The following is a 25,108-nucleotide window of genomic DNA, read 5'->3' as shown; positions in this document are numbered from 1 at the left end:
TTAACAAAAACTTCTTGCATTAAAGAACTAAAAATACAATGTTGAACAATCGCAGTTGGGTGACGTTCTATGAAACAGTTTAGTATCCAGCTAAGAAATCATCGTGCACGTATCCAGTGCAATAAAATTACTGGAATATTGTGACATTTTTATTCAATTAATAACTAATTTTAAATCTAATAGCTAAATAACAAAGATATTGAAGACAGTCTTATTATATCATACCGACCAATGGCTGGTCCTAATAATTAAGTCAAAGATTGTTCATAAAACCAAACCAGAGGGCAAGTTACATAATTGTCCTTTTTATTGGTGAATAGACATGCCCAAAAGATTCAGCAGTTACTTGTCTGACTTAGACTTAAGATCCTTGGATCTCATAAGCTTATCAAGTTGCTTTATCATATGCGGTCTGGTGCACAGAGCTTTCCTTATTGCTTCGTCTAGCATTTTGGTCTGATTGTACGGCGGGATCGGCGTGTCTTCCAAGTGGAAGGTGTGCAGCCTGCCCAGCGTGTCCCCCACGAACACGTTGTGACCAGACGCTTCAAACTGAACGTACGTCAACGTCACATTGCCCGGGAACGTGTACTCCGCACACGGCATATGAATTTTACGTCGAAGATCCCAAACTGACAACGCCTGGCCACTCGCTGAAATCAGGATCGTTGCATTTATTGGACAAAAAGTTATTCCGGTCACTGCGCTTTGACAATTCAACGTCATTATAGCATCTTCCAACCCTTCAAACCAGAGGCGAATCGCATTGTCTGCGCCGCAGGAGGCTAACAATTCATTCATGAAAGGTGACATACAGATGTCGTTTACTGGTCCTTCGTGAGCGCGGAACACGTCCATATGCTGATTCAGATAGTGAGTAGAACATTTGTGTATGCAGCCTTCGTCAGTGCCGACCAGGTAGCAGTGATCTATCGTCGGATGCCATATCATGCACAACACAGCGGGGTACCGAGTGATAGGAACGTCGACTTTTAAACATGTCTTGGTTGTTACTAGACCCCTCACATTTCCCTCGACCACACTAATTCGCATCATGGGTGCACTGACAAATTTGTAAGTTTTCGTGGTATGCAGTTTACGGATCCTCCCGTCCTGGCATGTTATCATTACGTACTCATTGTCATTTTCTAGGGAGCGCCAAGTTACTACCCAAATCGGCTCGAAACAAGGGTTTGTGTCACGTTTGCTGCTAGCTATGATTTTTTTTGTGTACGACTGAATATCTATTATTATTACATCACCGTTACTGAACCCACAAGCTAGCCAGCTAGGATTCTTTGTAGAGAAACCCACGGAGGTGACTGACACATCGAAAGTGTAAAGTCTTTCGGGCTTGCATGGGTTCTTGAAACACCAAACACTGACCATTCCTTGACATTCATCGGCGTAAGCAAACTTTCCATGAGATATTGCGCATATGTGCGGATACTTATGATTAAAAGCTATGCTCGAAATAGGTTTGTTATAGGTTTCCTCGCATTCGTAAGTCCACAAAGCGCGAAGTGTGTAAACATATACTAAGTCTAATGACAGTGGATCCATGCTGATGAGTCCTCGAAATCTTTTCTGCGAAGTTCCATATTTTAAGGATGCCAATACTCGATCTGTCAGCAGCACCGCATCTAAATATTGCGGAATCTGTGCAATTTCCAGGAAAGTTTTCCCTGGCGTTGTATCGACTTCTTGAACTTTTTTCTTTTTCTGCCGTAACAAGTGAGGTGCAGCGGATTGGTACATCACCATCTCATCCTTTTCTTCGTGCTCTTCCTTGGTAACGGCAATTTTCGCATAAGTATCGTACATGTCCCACACGGAGGCAAATACTATGGCGTTCTTCTTTTGCGGTCTCATAGCAAGAGTATGTCTGGTCTGCGTAATAGTTTCTTTAGTTTGAGTTGATTGACAAAGTTTTTTTCTGTTTTTCCCTTTTCCAGTCGTAATGTACTCATAACGTACATTTTCTTCTTCAACTGCTTTCCCTTCGGAAGTATCTTTGTCGCAACATATACTTGGTATCGAAAATAAGAAAATGGTTTCAGTTTCCTTGAGTGTGATGGTTATTTCTGACGGATAGGACGATGGATCGCTCATTTTAGAAAAAATATATGCGGACGGCGCTTTAGAGAGCTCGGCGTTCTCAGACACTAATCCTTCCTCAGTGTCGAGTGTGTGATCGATTTTTATGTCGTCAAGGTTGATAGTGGTGGCATAAACCGTCCAGCCGTATGTCATGGATTTTGATCGAAGACCTGTTTCGCTTTTGGAATAACATTTGTATACATACGCAGCGTGTGTGGACGTTTCTTCCATGGTGGAGAACGCTGGGTCGTTGATATCTTCTGGGGTGGCGTTCACGCCGTTGAGAATCACTCGGTACACCAGCCGCTTAGGCAACGCTTGTGGAGCGAGCTTCACATTCTTTGTAGTTTGGGAGAGTATGCTGTGAGATGAAGGATTTGCTGCTGGAGCAATCATTGTTGAAATATAAGTATATACTAGAAAACTAATTGTAATTGCAAAGATATAATATAGTGTTCGTTAAGATCTTATTCTAATACTTAATTTGACAAATGATGCCACATTACCAACAATACCGATTACGGGTAATTTTTAAAAATTGAAAATGGAGCATATGATTTTTTTAAGCGTTTGGGCGCTGGACTGGACGCAGGCCTCATCGACCTTTTTGAAAACAGTATAAAGGTATTGAAGAGAAGCAATTATAATTTGGGAATGGAAATTGTACCGTTTTCGAAATTAAAATTCTACCACGTGTAATTGAGTAGTAAGTACAAGTACCTATCTGAATGGATCTAGACGGATGCAGCTAGGTTAGTAACTCTATTTCACATGAAGTCATGGACTACATAATATGTAAACTCCTCAACTTAATAAGTTGGTCAACACAAATACCTCATGATGTTTGTCATACGACGCAGAATGTTTTTTTTTACACAAATTGACTGTTTTATTCAACAAAAGACAGATTTAACTATCCAAAGTTCTAAAGATGTTACCTTTACCCCTTATATACCTACCTACTTATATATTTACCTCGAGACGGCAATAAGCATACGTTACTATATGCGTATGTATGTACGCTACTACGATATGGGTTCTGCAGAGCATATCGCACGCTTCTCCGTTGCGCTTTGCTGAGCGTGATTCCGCAGTTGGCTTCACCCCACCGCACACCGGCTTCGTACTCTACAGTCTAGGCTCAAGTACACCCACAACTTAAACGTCCGTTTGTATTAAAACAACTGTTTATTTGAAAAACCCTATCGTCGTTTACGCTATCGTCCTACCTATGTCTACAATTTTTGAAAGTTGCACTCGTTTTCTCAGGATTTCCATCATCAGATCCTGACCTGATGATTATGGGACAACCTGGGAAATATGAAAAAAAAAGAATTTTGCAGATCAGTCCATGCGTCTTTGAGTACTCGTTGAACATACATAAAAAAAGATCCCGATGAATCCCGAATTCAGAACCTCCGCCTTTTTGGGAAGTCGGTTGAAAATTGAAAGTAAACAGTTGTTTTAAGAAAACTGATGGTTAGTTGTCGGTGAATTTAGGCCCCTTCGGTCGCAGTTTTGTTGTCATATGTCATTATTTTAATTGCAATAACAGTAACTTGGTGCGTTACTATGCTTTCATTGGGAACATGAGTTTTGATAATACGAGAAGAAAAGGTAATGTCAATCTATCACTGAATGTAATTAATTATAGTGATTCACACGAATCAATTACCATGGTTACCATACATCACCAATACATAGGTACATACATACATACCTTAGATCTACCATATTTTATATCCCAGGGGACACGATGTACCTAGCTATACCTATTCTACAAGATCCAAACACAGTTCTAACAAAGACAATGCAAATTATCAATCGTCATCCCAAACAATAAACAAAAACAGAGGCCCACAATCCAAAGCTTAGTCATTCGCAAATTAAACGGTCGCTCCATATCAGGAGGCCCTACATTCAGATACAAAGTTTATCCACCCCGCGACGCTACCGGCGCAGGCGCAGCCAAGCGTGACGGTGGCCAGCTCGCAGACAGCATTAGTGTCGTGGGCGCGTGCGCGGGAACACCTGGCTACGGAACCCCCTATATATAGTTCCCAGTTCCCACTTCCCACTACAGTACCACCTGCCGAAGCCGACATGAAGAGAATCCTCCACAGACTCAGAGAGAGTAAGTAGCTACTCTTATGTAATGCTATGTTTGTTATCCAACGCTGTGATATAATTGTTACATGTTAATTGATGCTGGTCAAGTAGGTGAGCACTGTTTCGGCGGATTCGAATGTTTTCTTTTGTTTGAAGTGATTATGCACCTTTCTTGTTTAGTAGCACCGTCTGTAACTTCTCCTTTAGTTTTGTTTTTATTTGAATCTCCAAACCGTTGTTCTATCAAAACATTGGTCTATATTCGTGCACTTATCAAAGTCCATACTTTTTAATTTTATTGTGCAAAATGCTGGGAATACACGCATATTTCCATCGTGTACTGTAGAACATGAGTGGCCGCCATGTAGCGCGTAAATTAATCCCCTTCATGACTAGCTCCAGTCGCTCCCATCATCGGAAACAAAAGCACTACAAAGCTAAAGAGCAACATGGTATGCTATCAGATACTAGAGTCAAGTTAATTTCTACCCGCCGCCGCCGCCCGCGCCGCGCCGCCTACATTTCGTCGGCGCGCTGTGCCGATGAGAGCATGCGTGCGCGTGCGTCCCTCGATACACGCTGTATCGGTAATTGCATCTCCTTTTAAGAATGTAATAATAAAACTGACCAGGCGACCCGTGGCATATGGATATCTAGAGCATGCACAATTGTACATCGTAGACACTAGTTCTTTCAGCTAATTGATTTTAATGGCGATCTCATTCTTTATTGTACGTCTTATTATTTTGAAAGCGTGTAATTACTACACTTAAAAGAAATTGTTTTTGGTTAAACTCTGCGAGTAATTTTAACGTCTTGCACACGAAAATGCAAAAATGTTGAACATATTTCACGAAAGTAGGTGAGATCGTGCCGCAGAGCGAGCAGCGAATGCAATTTCGAGATTGTTTCGCCGGGCCGTCACCGTGACAGGACGAGTGTCCACAGGCGGCGCGGGCGCGGGCAGGCCGCGGGTCGAGAGGTCGTGCGCGCAGACGCGCTCCGCCCCCCTAATTGCCGCGCCCCACGCAAATAAATAATTTTTATCCACTGCGTCGAGATCACGCTCCTTCTTGACCTTAAATTATTGTACGTAAAGCTCTTTTTTCTGAATTTTAATCGGTTTCCCGAATGCCAGTGAGGCTGGAATTCCATGTAGATGCCGAAAAGCAGCCGAGCGATGATCGCGCTTTTATGATACCATCGCTACGTCGAATTGTTAATGATACGTTTCAAACTGGCTATAGACGTAATAATTAAACGTTTTGCGACGCAAGTATCGTGTAATCTACGGTTACAGACAATATTATAAACAGCTTTTAACTATTCTCGATTGCCTATAATAAGTTGAGACAAATCCGAGGCTGTGTTTAGGCGTTGTAAAACAAATGATATCATAAACGAATCATAGGGCATTGTCCGAGCTGGTCGTCCACTTAACGTCAGTCCAAACAAATTGCAATCCCTGTTAAGATAAATTATGCGAGATTTTGTAATCCGAGTAGAATAGGAATGTGGCCAGTGAACTAGATAGAATTGGAAGCGACAGGCCCTTCCTTGACCATGTCACGTCAATGGGATACTTGAGGTACGCTAGCGATATCGCGGAACTGCGTCCACCGACCTGTTTACCATATGTCACTTGATTACAGTGGCGGCGTAGCATCGGGTGGCACCCGGGGCGTACTACCTATTGAGCAACCCCCAAAAAACGACAAAATATAATCACGGGCTAAAATTAATTTATTATATTATAATATTTACATTAATTTTAAAAATTAAATATATATTAAAATTAAACGGGCTAAAATTGTAAATTAAAGTACTTAAAAATCGTGTAGAAATCATTCATGGTGCTTTTTGCTAGGTTTAACATAAAGAAACCGGAGACAGATCACTGCAAACTTATAAAGCCCTAGCAAAGCGATCCTGTGTCATTTGAGTTTTGAGACTTAAAATAGCTCAAACATGTTTCTAAAAAAACAGTGTCCAGTGAAAAAGTCGCGAGCGTAGCGAGCGCGAAATTTTTTGAGTTTTGTTCGGTACACAAAAGTCCTCCACTTCCTAAACAACTTAGAAATCGTCAGCGTAGAGCGTCAGTTGTTTTTGCTACTTCGGTGCTTTAACTTTTTGTTAGATTGAGGACTCAAGAAGTAAACGCAGAAGAAGTTTTTTTCTAAGTTTGAGGAATTAATTTAAGTAATCAGGAAACAGAACAAAAATAAACAAGAAAGAGAGGGGTGACAGCCGGACTGTGTCACCCTTCTCAGTGTTGCCTCGACGTCTCGCGCATGCACTGTTGTGGTTTTGTTTGAATATCGTGCATTTAGTGAACCATGCAGCAGATTAGAATGGCACTCTTAGTGACTTGTCCCTTCTGCCCGCGCCATCCTGGTCGTGCAGATATGTGCCGACCGAGATGGCACCCCCTTAGACGTGGCACCCGGGGCGGACCGCCCCCTCCGCCCCCCCCTTACGCCGCTACTGCTTGATTACCACTTTCCTTGAGTTTTACGTAACTTGAAACTGACTTGTAAAAAAATATCACTTTTTTTCCACGTCATTGTGTTTACTATCGACATGAGTTTTGGAAAGAAATGAGAATGAAATGAGTTGGCTAAAGAGGTAGACTTCATATCTGTTCTTCTAGCTTGGTGATGTTAATGTTCCGATCAATTGGAAATTGTGCTGGTGGTTACATTGTTGCATAACTGTTTCTTGCACATTGATGATCTTCCTTTCGGTACTTTCCCAAAAAATCTGCAAAAATAAGTATGTTGGTTTGCTACGTCCAGAAAAAATATGGGAAGATCAATAAGTGGATGATACGAGTATACGTTACGTTTAAATATACCTACTTATCCTACAGTCAGTATATTTTGCGGATGTAGAGTTAGAGGAACCAGCTATAAAACCATCTTCACATCACTAAGTAGGAACGGATTAGTGAAGAATGTCGACTATACCAGTCCGCAGCGTTTTGCGTAATACGCAAATGACCATAAATTGTGATGCACTTACTTGCACAGAGATGGTAATGCACGTAATAAAGGATACGAACATAATTGCGTGTCCATTTTGTAAAGATGTCAACACCATCGGTAGCGGTCGCGCCGGGTGGCCGGGACGAATCGCGCAGCCCCTTCTTATGATTACCTATTCGATACAGTCATACCATGTTTTGCGACATTAGGAAAGCGTTCCACTAACCTCTACGGATTTCGCTTTCTATTGTCCGTAAATTCACCATTATTTGGCGACTCCTAATATTGACAGACAAAAGTGCCACTTTCTTCAGCGAAAAAACCCGTTTGGACGCGACTAAATAAATAAGAGATAAGTAGCTCTACCGGATTGAATTTGTTTGAACATAATGCTGTTATAATTTAGAACCAGTTAAGTATGTTCTTAGATAAAATCGAAGTCCTGTTGAATAGAATTCATGAGGCTTTTAAAAGTGAATCGATTTTCCGCTACATTCGCGACCACATTTTTGCCGCGTATATGGAGGAATATCTAGGAATACATGCAGTCATTACGGGATGCACTGTGATGCACACAATGCATGATTCGTGCAGGTGTGCATCGTATGCGCCGGGAAGCGGTGTCCAAGAAAACTGTAGTTGCAGTAAACCCACCCTTTACAAAGATATCTGATGAGATATTGAGTGACCCTGTAAGGGAAAAAAATAAATCTTCTCAAAATATAATTTTTGAGTCCTTAAAATTATAGCCTATAGTAAAGTTTCCTTCAGTCCCTTAATTTAAATATTTTATGATTTTTTTTCTACGCAGTGGACCTTCTATACTTCTTTGCGACATAGCTATGTGGGCTCGGGACGCAGAATGCGCCTGCGCAGCAATTTTGCCTTTTCGCCGATTGTGGCGTGCAATGCGAGGAGGAGGTGCATAGGGGAAGTAGAGTTCGCAAAGCAACACGTGATTTCTAGCTATGTCTGGAATAATTCACAAAAATAAAATTTATTTATACTAACTTTTTTAATTAAAGTTTTTGTTATAAAACATCGTCTCAAAGCCCTTCGTGCTGAACATAATTGCGTAAGGATAACTTAATTCTAAAGTTATTTTTGTGAATTATTAAGATAAGAGAACATTAATCAATAAAACGGAGATCCGACCGTAAAACGCGTAGCGAATAAAAATATTAATTTTAATTCATAAACAGTTACATAAACGCGCTAAATGACGTTTCAATTGATAAATAAGCGAGACGTATCCGCAAAACATTATAAATAGCGAGACGTAAAAGTTATGTCTTCCGATTAGCTAAATAAACATTAATATTATTTAAAGTTATAATAATATTGATTACATAACTTTTTAAATAAAAATGTTTATAGTATTTTTGTTAATTTAAAATTTTACTTTCACTGTTTGTAGAATTTTAAGTTGGCAATACTTTCGTGTTGTGTTCGATGCGCGCGCGCGTTCCCACGGCGCAATTATCGGTTGCCTGCACTTAGGCTTAATTCCCTCCTGCCCTCCTACTGGCTCTCCAATGATCCCTCATTGACGCATTCACGAATTTTAGTCACGGACTCGAATCTGCGTTGCGTTTGAAAAATTTCGCGGCGAAGAAATATTAGGAATGATCTTTCGAACAGTTGTAACAATAATGTCAATTTATTTATATTCCTAATTTAATTTGGAGTTAGATAGTTTGTATACAGTACTAGTATTACAATCATATTTATCTCTTTTGGGTAGGTCGTCAATTTTTTTTATGGCACCATAGAGATTGGGCGTCGATGGTAATGACTGACAAAGTTGATAATAATTCAATTTTTACTACGAAAACATCAGCCATTATGCTCAAATATCAAGCAGTAATCGTTAAAAATTAGAATTATTTATAACTAGCTGTTGCCCGCAACTTCGTCTGCGTGGGCAATATAGAATAGTCAAAATACTACTTATCCCGTAGGTGCATTCTTTCACGTGACAGTATAATTAGGATTAGCACTTAGCAGTAGCATAGATGTCATAGGTGTCATTGAACATCATTGGCAGTCGTTACGGGTAGTCAGAAGCCAGTAAGTCTGACACCAGTCTAACCAAGGGGTATCGGGTTGCCCGGGTTACTGGGTTGAGGAGGTCAGATAGGCAGTCGCTTCTTGTAAAGCACTGGTACTCAGCTGAATCCGGTTAGACTGGAAGCCGACCCCAACATGATTGGGAAAAAGGCTCGGAGGATGATGACTTAGCAGTAGCATAGATTCATTGATCAAGGTTGTGTTGTGGATGTGACCATTTATCTAAACGAAAGAAGTAAATTTTGTGACGTTGTGAATATCTCTGGATCTAGTCAGCCAATTTGGAAAATTATTACGTGCGTAAGTAATTTTCACAGGAAACAGCTATAATCTATGTCTATATGCTTTGAGTCTGACAAAGCTGTCATTTGTAAATTTTCTGCAGCTGCTGCGACTAATCAGAAGCCAGAAAGTCTGTCAGTCTTACCATGGATATCGTCTTGTGTAGTTGACTGGATTGAAGATAGGTAGATAGGTAGTCGCTCCAAGCAAAATATTGGTACTCAAACAGATTCGGTGACTGGAAGCCAACACCAACATAGTTGGGGAATAGCTGGATGGATGATAAAATGAGTCATCATCATCAGCAGGCGCATAGGGTAGGATAGTTTCACTTACTCACTATGGTAAGGCTGACCCCACATTAGGCGTGCGCAATCCTCGGGCGTGTGAGTAGCGCGGGCGTCGCGAGCGCGCTGCGTGAACGTCGCGTTTTGCTGCCCTGCGGCATGTGTGAAGAGTGCAAGCGACGCGCTCGCGGCGAGCACGCGGCGCTCAAGTTGCGTATTTACCCCTTCGCCCGCTATCCCCGCCGCTCGCTAAACGCCTTAGCAGTTAAACGTCAGGAGAGCGGCGCGCGCCGCGCGAGCCCTGCAAACGCCGCAGGGCAGCAAAACGCGACGCTCATGCAACACGCTCGCGACGCACGCGCGGCGCCCGCGCTACTCACACGCCCGAGGATCGCGCACGCCTAATGTGGGGGAGGCCTAAGCCGGGACTCCACCGAAATGTTTGCATTAGTTCACGAATAGGCAAAATGTACGTATCTGTGAGAGTCCACTTCATGTGTTCGTACTTGAAACCTGCAGTTTTGCCAAGATTTTAAAAATGTGCGCTCGCAATTTGTCATTTCTTGGTGGAGCCAGCAAATCAAAAGAAACATAAGTGTTGTATACTGTGCGTCACTACTGCACACCGGGAAAATTTCGCTCTTGCGGAGGACGTATATTTTGTGTCACACGTAAACAGGACGACAGTAAGTATCCACCGAAACACTTTCAAAGATCTGATGAACGAACAAATCAGACCTGACTTGGTCACCTGGGGCCAATCAGAGCTCTATGAAGCGATAATACGCTTTGGCTCCTACTGTTATTGTGGTTTCTGAAAATTTATTCACCTCATTCAACGATGAATGTAATTCTGATGGCGACGTTGGCAGATCAACTCTTTTGACTTCTCGAATAGGATACCATTGGTTTTTGTGCTATGCACACCTGCAATGCATTCTGGATTAGGATAGGATATAGGTGGATAGGATTTGCAACAGAGAACAATTCTGTCTTTAGATTTGTGATTAAATGACATCAAACGTAGTTTTATATAAAGGTATTTTTAGACTTGGCTCGGGTCGTACTGAGACTGTTCGTAATCGTGAACAGTGTACTTGCGATCAGAAGTTGAAAGTAAGCATGTCTCTGGTATGCGGCGCGTAATTTGTACGTTTTCAGACGCATAAAGCATTTTACGTGTGTATGGTATTAAATAGAGAAAGCTCCCATTTCTTATCTGCATTTGTATCTGTTCTTGTTTTTAAAGCTACAGAATCCTACATTACCTACCTCACGCTTAGCAGCGCTTGGGAGAGATAGATCCTCATTTCTTCTAGGATTAAGTTTACATATTTTGCATCAGAAAAAATAATTAAGGTCTACTTAATACTACTCACTCAAAGTAATTTGTTTTAAGGCCAGTACATTAGTGGAAGATAAGCTAAACTATGTTTATGAAAAAATCCTGATATGAACTCCATCTGTAACTTTAAACGATAATTAATTGTTCCACTAAAGTCATCATTTTTGACATAATGTTCAAAAAATAATTTAGATGACACCGTTTTAAATTTGGCTGAGAACTATTAATTTTCTTTTCATCAAGGTAATAATTATAGTTGGATTTTGATTGCCACATCAAAACAAACACTATTGAAATGTCTATCGAAAAATTACACTACGTGTTAAAATATGGTGAATTACGGAAAATACACAACTCCATCTGTTGAAATAATAATCCTCTATAAAGAATGTATGGTAATTTATTGTCATTTACCACCTCGCTCCTTTGCCAAATTTTATGTATTTTATTTAACACAGATTACCACAGATGGAGCTACTTTAACCTTGGCTAAACAAAATTTTCATATTTTTTTTCCTTCCGAAGTTACTTATGAAGGTGTGATTTTCTGTGTAAAGATTAATAATAGGCCGATCAACTAATATAAGTACAACATTCAAATGTACAGTTTTGACAAATAGATTGCGTGTCGTAATATTTTACATCTTGAATTCTCAAAATTTATCATATCTTTTGATAAAGTGAATCGATTTCGATGAAACAAAAACTAAGTAATACCCCAAGTTACGTAGAATTTTTGTATATAAGCATTGTCTGCATTTAATTCGTAGATTTTACGTGAATCCCGAACGAACAAACAGACAAACAGACAAAAATTACAAAAATGATGGAAATGGGTTCTGTTAGTTATTCTTTAACATGCTGGCTATTTTTTTTGTCAATTTCTTCAATGTACAAAAATTACTTTTCTACAGATTTATTATATGTATAGATTAGCTGTCACAAATGATCACAAACTTGTTAGCGGACAGATCTAAGAATCTAAGCACATGTTAGGTGGCCATAAACTTATATAAATTATCAAAACTTAGCACCTTGAAATATAAGCTTATTGAAGCAGATTTTAGTAAGATAACGTTAGTATTAAGTATGAAGTTTATCATCTTAGAGTGTAGGCGTTCCTAAAAAATATTTCGTGGATGAACATAATGACTTACAGATAATGATCTTCATAATAACACGGTTCAACTAATAGCTAGTTTATATTGTAGTTTATATGTGAATTTTATATTATCGAACATCTATAATTTCTTTCGGAATAAGTAATTTAGATAGGCGATACTTTTTCAAGCCATAACTGTATAAATTAATGTTGGCTTAAATATGGCAACATTAAAAAAGAAATATGTCAACATAAAATTCGGACTACTAAAGGTCTTAGTGATAAATTCGCAAAATCAATAAAAATCACATTAACGATAATGGATTTTATTGATTGTCCAAGAAAGTACGGATTTTATTTATGCGCATCACGTAATTGCCAAATTAAAACAAAATGTTTTTACGGCGGTTTTTTTAAACCAAATATTTTTTTACGATATACATATTCATAGGTATTTTAATACACATTAAAAACGACAATGGGCTTATCATTAAAATTTACTGTACATATTGCAGATATGACGTAAACTACTTTATTTTGCACTAGAGCAGTGTGTAAAAATGTTGTAAAAAACCTCAATAAGTAGTCTGGAACTTTTGGGCGATTACGATGAAAGCTAATAAATTAAAAACAATGTAAAACAAAATATGTAGGTACTAATGGACCACGTCAAAAGCACTCGAAAAGTTCTAGAATAACGTAGCTATGGTAATGACGCGTGCACAATAAGATGACACTAAACACACATCATTACCGTAATTTATAAATATCATTACAGTTTTCTTTTTACCGTTAAATAACGAACAAAAATCAATACTTATGTCTAGAACTGTTGTGTCAAGTGGTATATCCTGCAGTTCATCATCGAAGAAGATCAAAGACGATTTAACCAACTGGATAGGAACGCAACGATATGCAGGAGTTCTTACAGTAAAACCGCATAAGGCAGGTTTTATCGCATAACTATCTGTACTCAAGTTGCGGCTCCAGTTGCTTAAAAGCTCTTAAGAAATAGATAATTACAGAATCGCCTGTAGCCTATAATGTATCCTAACCAAAGCCAAACCGTTTCATTTGCTAAATTGGAACGTTATGTAATTTACTATTTATCGGTCATTAGATCAAGTATGAGCTAATATCGGTGTAGGTACATACAATTATAATTATGACCAACTGCTTCGTTGGTCTAGCTGTCGCAAGCGCGGCTGCGAGGTCTCGGGTTCGATTCCCGGATTGGGCCCGGGTCGGCTATGAGAGTAAAGGAATAGTGGGTGCATCTGTGTCTGAGCAAATGCTTGTGCATTATAATAATAATTATGTCCTGCGCAGCTGGCTAATATCCTTTCATGAGAACGGCCACCATAGCTGATAATCAACTAAGAGGACATCATATAAAATTATGAACGTAGCTATTTTATTATGTAAGGTAGGTAATACTAAAATCAGCACAATAAAAAATAAATAAAGCACAAAACAATATTAAATCGAAAAAACAATAAAATTAAATACGTATTTAAAAATCCATAATTTGTTTTATGAGGGGCGCAGTCGCCGCGGGACGCCCGGCGGGGTGCGTGTGCGCACGTTTTCGGCAGTTGTCGTGATCTGCGCGGGATTGCCGGCATTCCTCCTCATTGTGGGGACACATTCCCTACATAGCGATATGCTCGTGATTTGGGCTTAAACGCATTGTCTTCAGTTTTCACGCCTTTTAAAGAACGATAAGAGTTATACGGAAAAAATCGATGGCATACTTTTGGAATACCAATATGTGTTGGCGCATTTTATAAAGTATGTAGTTCTTTCTTAATCAAGTTAATAAGTATTATCTGCATTTAGGTAATGTCGAGAGAAACTTACTTAGAATAATAGAGGAACTAAACCTGTTTGTTTAATTTGTACGTTAATTACAATGTACCTCTAAAGTTTTAATAAACGTGTAAATACTCCCTCGTAAATGCATACAATTTATTTTTTTAAGTACTTATCATTATGCAAGTAAAATGCAACTACAGGGAGGTAATTAAAACAAACCCCATTCCTAGTCTGCAAAAAACTACATATAAACTTCTGTAGAATCGTATTCTTGTAAATAAGATTATTTCATTGTAAACATTAAATACTTTCCCATATGTTTAGCGCACCTTGCAGTATAATTACTATCTAGGCATTATAATTACTTAACTAATAATAAAATACCAATACGACTTGGGTGGCCAACAAAGTGGTTTTAATGAAACTAATTAATTTCCGTAATAACAGCAGTGAGCAGACGCACAGGATGACCAAAGAAACCCATGAATGCATTGTGTTAAAGTCGATATGGCTAGAAAAAGTAGGAATTAGGGCTTTCAATACCGGTATTACGGGATCCCGTAATACCGTGATCACGGATATATTTTGGTATTTTTTCAATACCGGTATTGAGGAGCCAATACCGTGATTACGGTATTACATCTTTTTATAATTTTAATTATTGTGGTTTGTTGTAATAAGTAACAGGAAGTTGTTTTAAATAAGATAAATAACTACGACTCGTAAGATGTATGTACCAACTCGTAATCTTATTCTCACACTTCATACTTGTGTATTAAGCGCCAACCCGCCCAGCATACCCGCCCGCTGATAGTTCTTCAGCAGGGTTTTGTCTCCCTTTTTGAAGAACAGGACGACAACACTCCTACTCCACGCCTCTGGAGTTCTCCCTTCAAACAGGACGGCATTAAAAAGCTTCTGGAGCTCCCCCAGTATGGGCTTACCTCCTGTTTTAATAGCTCTGTTGTAATGCCATCCTCGCCAGGGCTTTTCCATTTTGAGCTGTCTCAGAGCGATCTCGATTTCGCCACTGCTGACTTCTGGCAGGTCTTCGGTGAAATGGCGTGTTAATGTGGCTCTAGAATCCTCATTTCCGGGATAAGGTCGAGATGCATGCGATGCGTATAACCGGTCATAGAAGTTTTCCACTTCCGAAAAGACTGCCGGCACCGAAGAAATGACTTCTCCACTTGTTGTGGTCAGCTTCGTCAAGTGGCTTCTTCCAAGAGATTGTACGAATACCTTTGACCCCCGATTCAGCTCAATTGCTCTTTCAAAGTCAAGAGTATTGGAGCACCGGAGGTCGCATCGTACGTGCTTGTTGATCTCTTGGTTTAGAGCCCGCTTAGCTGACGAGGCGGGTTTTCACGTCGTTTCTTCATAATCCCTGACGCTGCATGTTACAGAATCTCGAACCTTCCTCCCTGAGGATCCGAACCACATGTCCACCCCACGTCGAACATGTCGAACCACATATTCGTGATTCTGGTTAACGTCTGTTGTGGTTTCCACGGCGGCAAATCGGTTCTCCAAATTTGACTGGAACTTTTCAGATCCTGTCATGGTTTGGAGCAGTGTTGGTCGGAGCCTGGCCTTCATCAAACGGAAACGTTCGGCCCTGAAGTTGATATTCAGAGAGCCGCGGACAAGTCGGTGATCGCTACCGGTGTTAAACCTATTGATCACGGAGACGTCTCTGACTATGTGCTTCTTGTTCGTCATGATGAAGTCAATCTCATTTTTAGTCATAGTGTCGGGGCTATGATTGGACGCTTTTTGAAACTAAAGGATTGTGTTTTAAAAGTTGTAATCGATCTAAAATTAAACTCCGATTTCGAATTAGACGAATTCGATTTGACAATATTAAAAAATGTTTACAACAGCCTTTCTGTAGTCAAAGTAACTATATTAGTTAGTACTGTACTATACGGGATGCCAATTTACTAAAAGCGGATATTGCGCTAAAATTTATGTTGACGAAGTTAGATATGGTCAAGCTAATGACAAGCCAAAATCTTGCAAAAGCACTTCGAAGACGCATAAAGGAGCGACAACTTTTAATATCTGGAGTATTGCAATATTTGCATGACCGACAATACCGTGATCACGTGATCACGGTATTGAAATTTCTAATACCGGTATTGATACCGGAATTAAAAAAATCCGGTATTTGAAAGCCCTAGTAGGAATAGATAGTAGGAGAATATATCATAATCATCATCCTCCTGCCCTTATCCCAATTTTATTTGGGGTCGACGCAGCATCTTTTCTCTTTCCACACTCTTCTATCTGCCGTAATCTAGAGAAAATATCACTCCAATTAAAATTAGGATTAGGGCAGAGGGATGATGATGATGAACAAGTTACACGAACCATATCGTCTGTGACCAACTCGGCGATTTTGCAAGGAATTGTATAATTACGTGCGTACTCCAAGTATGTAATAACGATTATTATGTGAGAGCGGTAAAGTAATATTGAGCGCAATAAAACCGTGAAATTGGCGTCGAAGTAACGTAAAACACAGCGCGGTACAACATACAGCCTCTACAAATTGTCTCACTTTCCAATTTCGTGGAATGTAAAACGCATAAATGTTATAGCTGTCGCATTTATTTTATAGTGTTCGTAAATTAAGTTAGCAATAAAATTGTCACCATTCCGGGGTTAACGAAAATCGCCAACGACGCTGCCCACAAGCGTAGATATTATTAATTTTAAAATTTCAAGTGTCAATGAACCTTTTTTGCTAAAGAAAGATGGAATTTTAAATTGTCTTCTAAACATACATACACAATAAATCGGTTTACATTTTCCGAAAGGATTTATCCCTTTGCCATTTATAATTTCCTCCTAACCACTCTTGTCGTTTTGTAGAACTTTCCAGAAGAATGTGTAACAAAAAACGGAGAAAATACATGACAAAATATCTGTATCATCTAATGCGAATAAAAGTAGGTATATCTGCATTCGCCGCGGATTCGCGCTTGCAAATACATCGCGTGCATAGCTCATCTCAGAAATCCGGAATGATTTATTCGCATGCAGAAACGCAGTTTACGTCCAACTCTTCATCAACACAAAAGCGTAAAAGCTGTTATATTTCAAAAGTAAAATATCTAAAAGCAGACGGGAAAGCTCTAATTTATTGTACAGTGTTTACGATTGTTACGTTACGGTCAGTTTAACAACGTTCAATTGTAAAGGAATCTCGTGTCCATTAAGTAAAAAACACAAATCGAGCACGAGACAAGATAACGAAACACAAACACAGGTGTTTATTCTGTACGCTTCGAAAAGCGTGAGAAGTGTTAAAACGCTCGCCTTCAGAACCTATTGTTTGACTCTTAGCACCTGACAATTAGTGGCTCGTGACTGCCGCATTTCTATAATTCCCCGATTGTTTTAAAACCAGATTGCAAGAGTAAATACTGAAATATTAACGTATGCAAATAAATGTCTGACTGATGATGAGTGCCTCTGACCGAATGGTTGCAGCGGCTGCGAATCGTGTCCCGAGGCTAATTCGACGTCTTCCACTGCGCTCGCATGAGTGCGCCCACTTTGAACTGTGAGAATGTGCCGAGATTTTTTTAGAGGAGGGCGATGTCGATAGTGTATCAGTACGCTGCCAGTGTTGGGCGCGAAGCCGCGGACGGAGGGCGGCGCGCGCAGCGGGATTTATGCGGAGCGCGAGCGCGCGAGACTCGCACGGGAGCCGCCGGGTAGTCCGGGAGCGCAACCCCCGGGACCGCATTGTGTAGCGCACTCGCCCACTTGCATTGTTATGACTGGGACTTGATTATTTATGCCCAATAATCCGCTCAGCTGACTATGGTATAAATCTCGTTATTAATAGTATCGGGTGAAGCATTAAGCACGGCCGATTGTGATTTTTAATCGTTTATTATTTAACTTGCAGAAATCACGTTTAAAGAATTACCGCCGCCGTATAGTGAACGAGTGAACGATTTTGATGGTAATGAGAATCAAGGATTGAACAATACGGTATGCTTCTTTGAAACAAAACATGAACGATTTAATTACCGTGACTTACTGGTACAGTTAAAGTGACTTATAAATTCCAGAGTAACGCACCTCCAGCATGCGAAGTCTTAGACTTGCTCGCGAACTGCAAAATATCATATCCATTAGATGACAATCCTGATACCAGTGTTGAGTACGCTGAAATTCAAGACATGGGTCTTTGGCACTCAACGCCTTTGGCCCATCGACATAAATCTAAGATATCGCTCACGTGGGTGCTAAAAGAAAATTTGGAAAATGCGAAGCTGACGAGTGATAAGTTTCAACCTGAAGATAGAATAAAGAATACATTAATAAAGCCAGAGGTGGACAAAAATTACAATCAAAAGTCTAATGAAATAGAACGCTACAGAAAGTGCAAGCCCAGAGATGTGAAAGATAGGGTCGTGGGCCGTAATGAGTATTACCATAATCTTAGGTTTAGGCATGCGTGTGAAGAGTTTGCAAACGTGCATGACACCTATTCGGACACTAGTGCTGGCACGGAAGAGTACGTGAGGAAGAAACACAGGCATCGACATGGAAGAAAAAAGAGAAACCAAAGCCGAAAATTTGGATATGACATCCGAGATTTGGACAGCTTCCTTACCGAGGTGAGACAAAATATTTTTATTGATTCAAACTCTTAAAAGGTTGTTCACAAAGATAAGATCCTTTTATGGTTTAAGTAATAATGTATCACGTAACCCAATTTGATTTGCAAAAAGTCATTCATCATTTTGTGGCATTCGTTATTGCGGTATTAACGGATCTTTTTTACAAAAGAATTTAAATGCACCTGTAAATCTCGATCATTATTCATTTCTTCGGCGTTATTATGACGTTACGATGTACATACGGTTTTTGTGCGTTACCTCGGAGCATAAACCCGATTGTACAATGTAAGCCGCGAAATTGGCGCAAAATTGGACAACGCATAAATTGCAAGTCATTTAAAAATTTCGATATCCTTTCCGAAGTTTTTAATATAAATTCGGACGAACAGTTTTGGACTGGCAGATTATGTGAAGCAATTTTATTTCTGCGGTATGTGTTCAGGATAATGGGCCTTAAGTGAATGTTTTTTAGGGTTGTTGTAATATGGGGTTACAAGATAATCTCGAGAGGAGAGGCCATTCATCAATTCGGTTTATTTAAAACAACAATATATCTTTGTAGGGGTTAAACGCTACGGTGTTAATTGCGCCAGTTCGACGGGACGGCAATACAATATATCACGAGAGACGTTTAAAAATCGACTTACGAGGTCACGATAATTTGTAATTGACCTTTGTCGAACATGGGATTAAACCTCTTTGGGAAATTATTACCTGTATCGGGCGGACAAAATAATAACTATAGACAATTAATAAATTAATAGGTGCATTTAGGTCTAAGTTTCTTGTAGGTATTTGCCGTGTGATAAAAATACAAAATATACAAAAATTTATATAATAATAAATTATTTACTGCATTTATCAAATTCCTAAAATGGAAATAATATGCTAATTGAATTCATTTATTCAGCTCATCGACCAAATAATCATTTAAAAAGATTGTCCGATTTTTTTTATTTATCGATAGAAAGCAAAATACATGTATTTAAGTTTCAGTTTTTGAACATAAATGTGTGTATAAGTGAATTTGAAAAATATCATGAAATGCAATTTCTTCAAAAATATTAACTTGGAATGGAATAATGACTTTATTGAATAATAAATAACAACAAATCTATACATATAATAAAATGATAGGAAAGTCAAAACTGTACATTGAATATTTTTTTTAAAGAATCCTTAATAAATCCATATGAAGAATCCATAATCGATTCTGAACCCAAATATGTAGTTTAATTTTTGTCTGTATGTCTGTTTGTCCCGGATAAACTCAAAAAGTACTGCATGGATTTAAATAAAATTTTGCATGACTATTACCTGGGAGCCGGTTCAACACATAGGCTATATATTGTCACGCTATCACTTACGGGGGTTGAGCAATGAACGATTAAATAAACGAAATTGGAAAATTCTATATTGCCCACGCAGACGAAGTCGCGGGCAACAGCTAGTAAGAGATATTCAGTTTTCACTGCCTTCAAAAAACCATACAACAGTCTGTAATTAAACACGACGCAATTTCCCTCACCATGGAACTATGTACCTAATAGCAAAACGTCAACTACATAGTCTGCAAATTAAATAAGTACGAGTAGGCACGAGCTAAAAAACTAGTTCGCGCGTTTTCCTAGGAACTCTCTCGCATTATTAGGAATCTCCGTAGCTACCATCGGCAATGGTTAAGTAGTTGCACAGCCTCTAATGCCCAACTTCACCGATAACATAAACGTCCGTTTTCCTTAAAACAACTGTTTACTGTGAACTTTGAAATTCATATTCATCACCTTCCGAGCCTTTTCCAATTCCTATTTGGGGTCCGCTTCCAGTTTAGCCGGATGCAGCTGAGTACCAGTGTTTTACAAGGAGGGACTCCCTATCTGACCTTCTCAAGCTAGTTACCCCTTGGTAAGCCAAGGTGTATTAAGTTGCCCGGTCTTAACTGTCCCAGTCTTAACTGGTTGTCAGATGTACTGGCTGTTGACTACTCGTAATGACTGCCACAGATGGTCGATGACAGTCACGACCTAGGTACTGACGTGCCCTCCGAAACTCAGAACTTTAAAATTCATAGTAAACTATAGTTTTGAGAAAACTAACGTTTATGTTGTCGGCGTAACAGGGCTCAAGCTGTAGTCGCGAGAATTACCGCGAATTCGCACGCCTTCTAGCGTAAAGAGGCTTCTGTTTCTGAGATAATGCTCGCAAGTAAACTAATAATAATATCGTCTGAGGGTTCGTGGACCTTCATAAGTTTTGAAAGAAAAAATCTAACTCAAGTATTTTTTGCACATAGACTCATTCCCCTGTAGTATATCGACGGTTCTATCGCATAAAAGTTGTCCTAAGCTAATTATTTCTAGCTTTTGTAATGACGAAGATCTAAAGGGTACGGGCTCTCGGTCTATAAGGCGCGAACTCTTTTAAATCTATACTAGATCTAATAAAGAGGAAACATTCTCTTGTTTGTTTGTTTGTACAAAAGGCTCCAAAACTACTGAACAGATTTGGAATCATTCTCAGTATAAGAGAAACACAGGCTGGCTATAATATTTTGTCCGGGTAGGTACGGGAAGAATTTCCTCCAAGTTGCGGGTGAAACTGTGGGAAAACTGTCTTGTTCCTTATGTCACAAAACCTAGTCATTCCATAAAAAGCTATAACTCTCCATAAAAACAAAATAACTAGGAAGTTAGATAAAAAACAAATGCCTGTCACATGACCACGCAATTTTTTTCATTTTTCAGGCTTCAATAGACCGTCCAGGCAACATCCCCGTCGTAATAGCCTACCCAAGTACTCTGTACCAAACACAGAAGGATGTCCAACAAGAGCTGCCCTTACCACTGGGTACAGTCGTCAACGCAGTGTTTAAGAATGAACAGTGGCTGTATGCGCAGACGCCGCACGGAGACGAAGGCTATGTGCTGTATAGCGCCTGCTTGCCGTTAGGAATATTGCCTAATAGGTGAGTAAACTCAAAACTGTGAATTTTAAACTTTATGTAGCTTGAGCATGCGGCAGCAAGAATAAAATCTGCCTAATTACCTACAATAAAAAAAAAGCAGCTCTGACGTCAATAAATAACGTAGCGAAACTGAACGGTCCGTTACAAGGCAGTTTCATGCAGTGTCGCTAGTCGTTGCTTTCGAATGGTAACTACATAGATACACCATACATAGCCATGGTGAATACTAGAGTGGCTGTAAGTCCGTGGTTTCTCCCACATCTGCTTTACGCACCCTAGTCCCTAGTCACCCTCATCAAAGTCTATGAATTTAATATCGACACTAATTTACAGTGTCAATTTTATAGCATCAAAAAATAATCATGACCATCCGAACTTTCCAGAACATCACCACAAAAGAAGACGCCGTGTTGGGAAAGCAGTACGGACATCTACCCGCGCCCCTGCGGTAACCTCACTGACAACGAGAAGGAACAACTGCGCGGCCGAACGCGCTCCGAGTGCCGCTACCCTTCCCGAACAACACGGCGCAAGCCCAAGAACTCGTGCGCAGAAAAGGACTTTGACACCCTATACTTAAAGACCAAATCCGTTTGCTCGAACATCGATAAGTTACACGAAAAAGAGAATAGGGATTACAAACAAGTGAAGAGACAGACTTTGTTGGTTGTGAACAGTGATTACACGGGCAGTGTGTTGAATAAAACCTTGACAGTGCAGAAGGGAGATGTGGTAGTATTAGTGCAAGGTGGAGGAGTAGAAACTGACGTAGATGCAGAGTGGTTCTACGTAAAAAAGAAAGATGGAAGCCAGGGATTCATTCCCGCTGTTGTCGCAGGACATGGCTATATTTAGAGGTTCTATACAATAATAGAAACCTCCTTGTTCCTATGTTCAACTTTAAAAAGTTGAAGGAAATAAAACTCAAACTCTTTATAATAGAGTTCAAATTAGGTTTAATGCATTTGTAGTTGTATAGTGTAGCAATACTGATGGTATTGCCATGTTGAACTGAATTGCATTGAAACTCATGTTTTTCTACGCTTAATAGTTTGCTAGCAATAAAATTGTAAATAATAAAGTTTTGTTATGTCATTCATTTATTTATTATCTAAGAAAATATTAATTATAAATGATACTTATTACAGAAAATACTTAAGCTAACTTACCTATCGGAAGTGTAGTACCTGATCTCTATAGTTGAAGGTGGTACATAGATCTATCTCGGGGCTAGATCCGGCAATGGCTAGGACTTTGTTAGGGCTTGTACTCAGTACCGCTGAGTACACTGTCGTTGCTGAGACTGGTAGTTCAACCTTCACTTCTCCTGAGTAGCTGAGCTGGTAGAGGTGTTTGGCCGCTCCTGCCGCGAAGACACAGTCGTCGTGGAAGAATGACACGTGGATACCGTGGTCAGGGATGTCGAAGACTGTGACAGCATCCAGGGAACGGAGGTGCCATAGGGATAGGCGAGGGCCGCCGCCGCAAACCTGACATGAGAAAAATTAGATTAGTAGTGACTAGCACCAAAATACATGGGTGCCATAATACATGGGTGCCATAATACATGGGTGCCATAATACATACGAGGGTGGTACTATTAATGTAATAAACACGAAGTTATATTTGTTTGTCCGTTAAGACTACAGGGTAAGACAGCCGAACTGATTAAGTTGAAATTGGGTGTAGAGATAGGTGGGATTTTGGTAACTGCCTTAAAACAGCAAGTTTGGTTTATTTTATTCTTCAATTGTCACATATTTATAGTCATGGGGCATATGGGACTGCCATTGAAGAGGCTTGTGTCTGTCAAATGGACTGATAAAATTCTGAAACTAATATGCGCGAACAATCACTGTAAGTATTCAGTGAAGTGCCCATTGTCAAACCATACAGATATGTTGATATGTAGCAGCTATGTAATTAGGAACCTGGATTTATACTTACAATCCAATCATCACCCAGAGCAACCGAGCCCACCCACTTGCCGATGTCAGGGCGGTTCACTTTGCTGTTAGCATGGGGCTCCAGTTTGTTGTGGCTGCTGCAAGTGCGCCTGTCCCATAGCATTACTGTGCCATCTTCACTGGCGATACATAGTAACTACTTAGTAATCTGTGCTTATACTTACAATCCAGTCATCACCCAAAGCAACAGAGCCCACCCACTTGCCGATGTCAGGACGGCTCACTTTGCTGTTAGCATGGGGCTCCAGTTTGTTGTGACTGCTGCAAGTGCGTCTATCCCACAGCATTACTGTACCATCTTCACTTGCAGTAATTAGTTGCTGGTTCCTGTAATGTTAATATAGAACACATTATAATTGTAACTGGCAGAGCCAAGATGTTTAAACAAGGTAATTGAGAATTCTATGCCGTTAGCAAATCTTTAGCACTTTCAGGTATTAGTTTTAAATCCAGGTATGTACTTAAAGGACTTCCATGATCATGGACATGACAACATGAATTATTTTAGGAAAAAATCAAAAGGGATAATAAGCATATAATTAGTTCATATGTTTTCTTTGTAACTATTCATACATATAAATAATATACTCACTTGCCATCAATAGAATGTATGAAATCAGTATGTCCCTTCAAAGTAGACAGCAATCTCCCGTCTTCCATATTAAAAACATAGACATTATTATCTCCGCAACCTGCATACAGCTTAGCCTCATCTCCTGACAACCATAGACTATTCACATCAGTCTGCTCCAGCGATGACGACTGGGAAGGCACCCTAATCACCCAAGAAGGTTTGCTAAGCTTAGAACTGGCCACATTCTTCCAGTCCCACCCAAAGATCTCATTTACTGTTCCAACAACTAAAAACTTTTCGGTAGTCGTCAGGCTGCATACTTGGCGCCCTGATTCTAGGGTGTGGATGTATTTCGGCTTGTTGTAGTCAGAAGTAAGTAGCTCGACAACAGGATTGAGTATTCGATCCAAACTGTAAAAAAAACACGATGTTGAACAGAAATACCATTTCTAGTACGAGTCTTAGTTGCTGACAATATTTAACAATAACATAAATTGTGTTAATATGAAAAATACTTACTCAAAAACAGCGATCTGACTGTAAATATTACCGGCAACTAAATATTTGCCGCAGGGCGACAATGTTTGTGAGAGAACAGTGTTATACAGAATTTTGTCGAGCATTCTTGTTTTAGTATATTTACTGAAGCTATAAAAATAATGATACCAGGTTTAATTAAAACCTATGAATACAATTCAGTGTGTAAACAAACATAACCTCAAACGCTACCAAAGTGACAGAAAAGAACGCCATACTCAAAAATGACAATGTCAATGTCACATCTTATCCCATCGACCATCGACGCTCTAGAGGGGTTCCTCCTTAGTTATTTTGTTTGGTTTTTATTTTATCTTCTAGTTTAATG

The 25,108-nt window shown here is 39.6% G+C and overlaps 3 protein-coding genes across 4 annotated transcripts; 1 reads left to right on the top strand and 2 right to left on the bottom strand.

The window, feature by feature from the left end:
- Positions 1 to 188: 188 nt before the first annotated feature.
- LOC110369687 (dynein axonemal intermediate chain 4) lies at positions 189 to 2,912 on the bottom strand. Its single transcript, XM_021325192.3, has one exon. It carries the CDS (start codon positions 2,494 to 2,496, stop codon positions 343 to 345), a length of 2,154 nt encoding a protein of 717 aa, XP_021180867.3. The 5' UTR covers positions 2,497 to 2,912; the 3' UTR covers positions 189 to 342.
- A 14,202-nt stretch (positions 2,913 to 17,114) lies between these two features.
- Positions 17,115 to 22,797, top strand: LOC110369688 (uncharacterized). Of its 2 annotated transcripts, none has more exons than XM_049839164.2 (5): positions 17,115 to 17,931; positions 18,017 to 18,102; positions 18,166 to 18,734; positions 21,482 to 21,702; positions 22,086 to 22,797. In XM_049839164.2, the coding sequence occupies exons 3-5, from the start codon at positions 18,294 to 18,296 to the stop codon at positions 22,555 to 22,557; spliced, it is 1,134 nt and encodes a 377-aa protein (XP_049695121.2). In that variant the 5' UTR covers positions 17,115 to 17,931; positions 18,017 to 18,102; positions 18,166 to 18,293; the 3' UTR covers positions 22,558 to 22,797. The 2 variants fall into 2 exon arrangements, with proteins under 2 accessions (XP_049695121.2, XP_049695119.2); XM_049839162.2 differs by having other exon boundaries at positions 17,116 to 17,931; positions 18,183 to 18,734.
- Positions 22,785 to 24,999, bottom strand: LOC110369692 (THO complex subunit 6). Its single transcript, XM_064036279.1, has 4 exons — positions 24,763 to 24,999; positions 24,262 to 24,654; positions 23,834 to 23,996; positions 22,785 to 23,192 (listed from the first exon to the last, which is right to left on the bottom strand). Exons 1-4 carry the CDS (start codon positions 24,864 to 24,866, stop codon positions 22,872 to 22,874), a joined length of 981 nt encoding a protein of 326 aa, XP_063892349.1. The 5' UTR covers positions 24,867 to 24,999; the 3' UTR covers positions 22,785 to 22,871.
- Positions 25,000 to 25,108: the final 109 nt, after the last annotated feature.

Source organism: Helicoverpa armigera, chromosome 9 (genome assembly GCF_030705265.1).
Source record: "Helicoverpa armigera isolate CAAS_96S chromosome 9, ASM3070526v1, whole genome shotgun sequence".
Taxonomy (NCBI): domain Eukaryota; kingdom Metazoa; phylum Arthropoda; class Insecta; order Lepidoptera; family Noctuidae; genus Helicoverpa; species Helicoverpa armigera.
The sequence above is the reverse complement of the archived record's forward strand: the minus strand, read 5'-3'. Positions and strand labels throughout refer to the sequence as shown.

Bases quoted from the DNA above. Each gene is read 5' to 3' on its own strand.
- LOC110369687 (XM_021325192.3), bottom strand. From the start codon at position 2,496: ATGATTGCTCCAGCAGCAAATCCTTCATCTCACAGCATACTCTCCCAA.
- LOC110369692 (XM_064036279.1), bottom strand. From the start codon at position 24,866: ATGCTCGACAAAATTCTGTATAACACTGTTCTCTCACAAACATTGTCG. The intron at 24,655-24,762 runs GTAAGTATTTTT...TTTTTTTTACAG, and splicing joins AGTCAGATCGCTGTTTTTGA to TTTGGATCGAATACTCAATC. The intron at 23,997-24,261 runs GTGAGTATATTA...TTAACATTACAG, and splicing joins ATACATTCTATTGATGGCAA to GAACCAGCAACTAATTACTG.
- LOC110369688 (XM_049839164.2), top strand. From the start codon at position 18,294: ATGGGTCTTTGGCACTCAACGCCTTTGGCCCATCGACATAAATCTAAG. The intron at 18,735-21,481 runs GTGAGACAAAAT...TTCATTTTTCAG, and splicing joins TGGACAGCTTCCTTACCGAG to GCTTCAATAGACCGTCCAGG. The intron at 21,703-22,085 runs GTGAGTAAACTC...CGAACTTTCCAG, and splicing joins TTAGGAATATTGCCTAATAG to AACATCACCACAAAAGAAGA.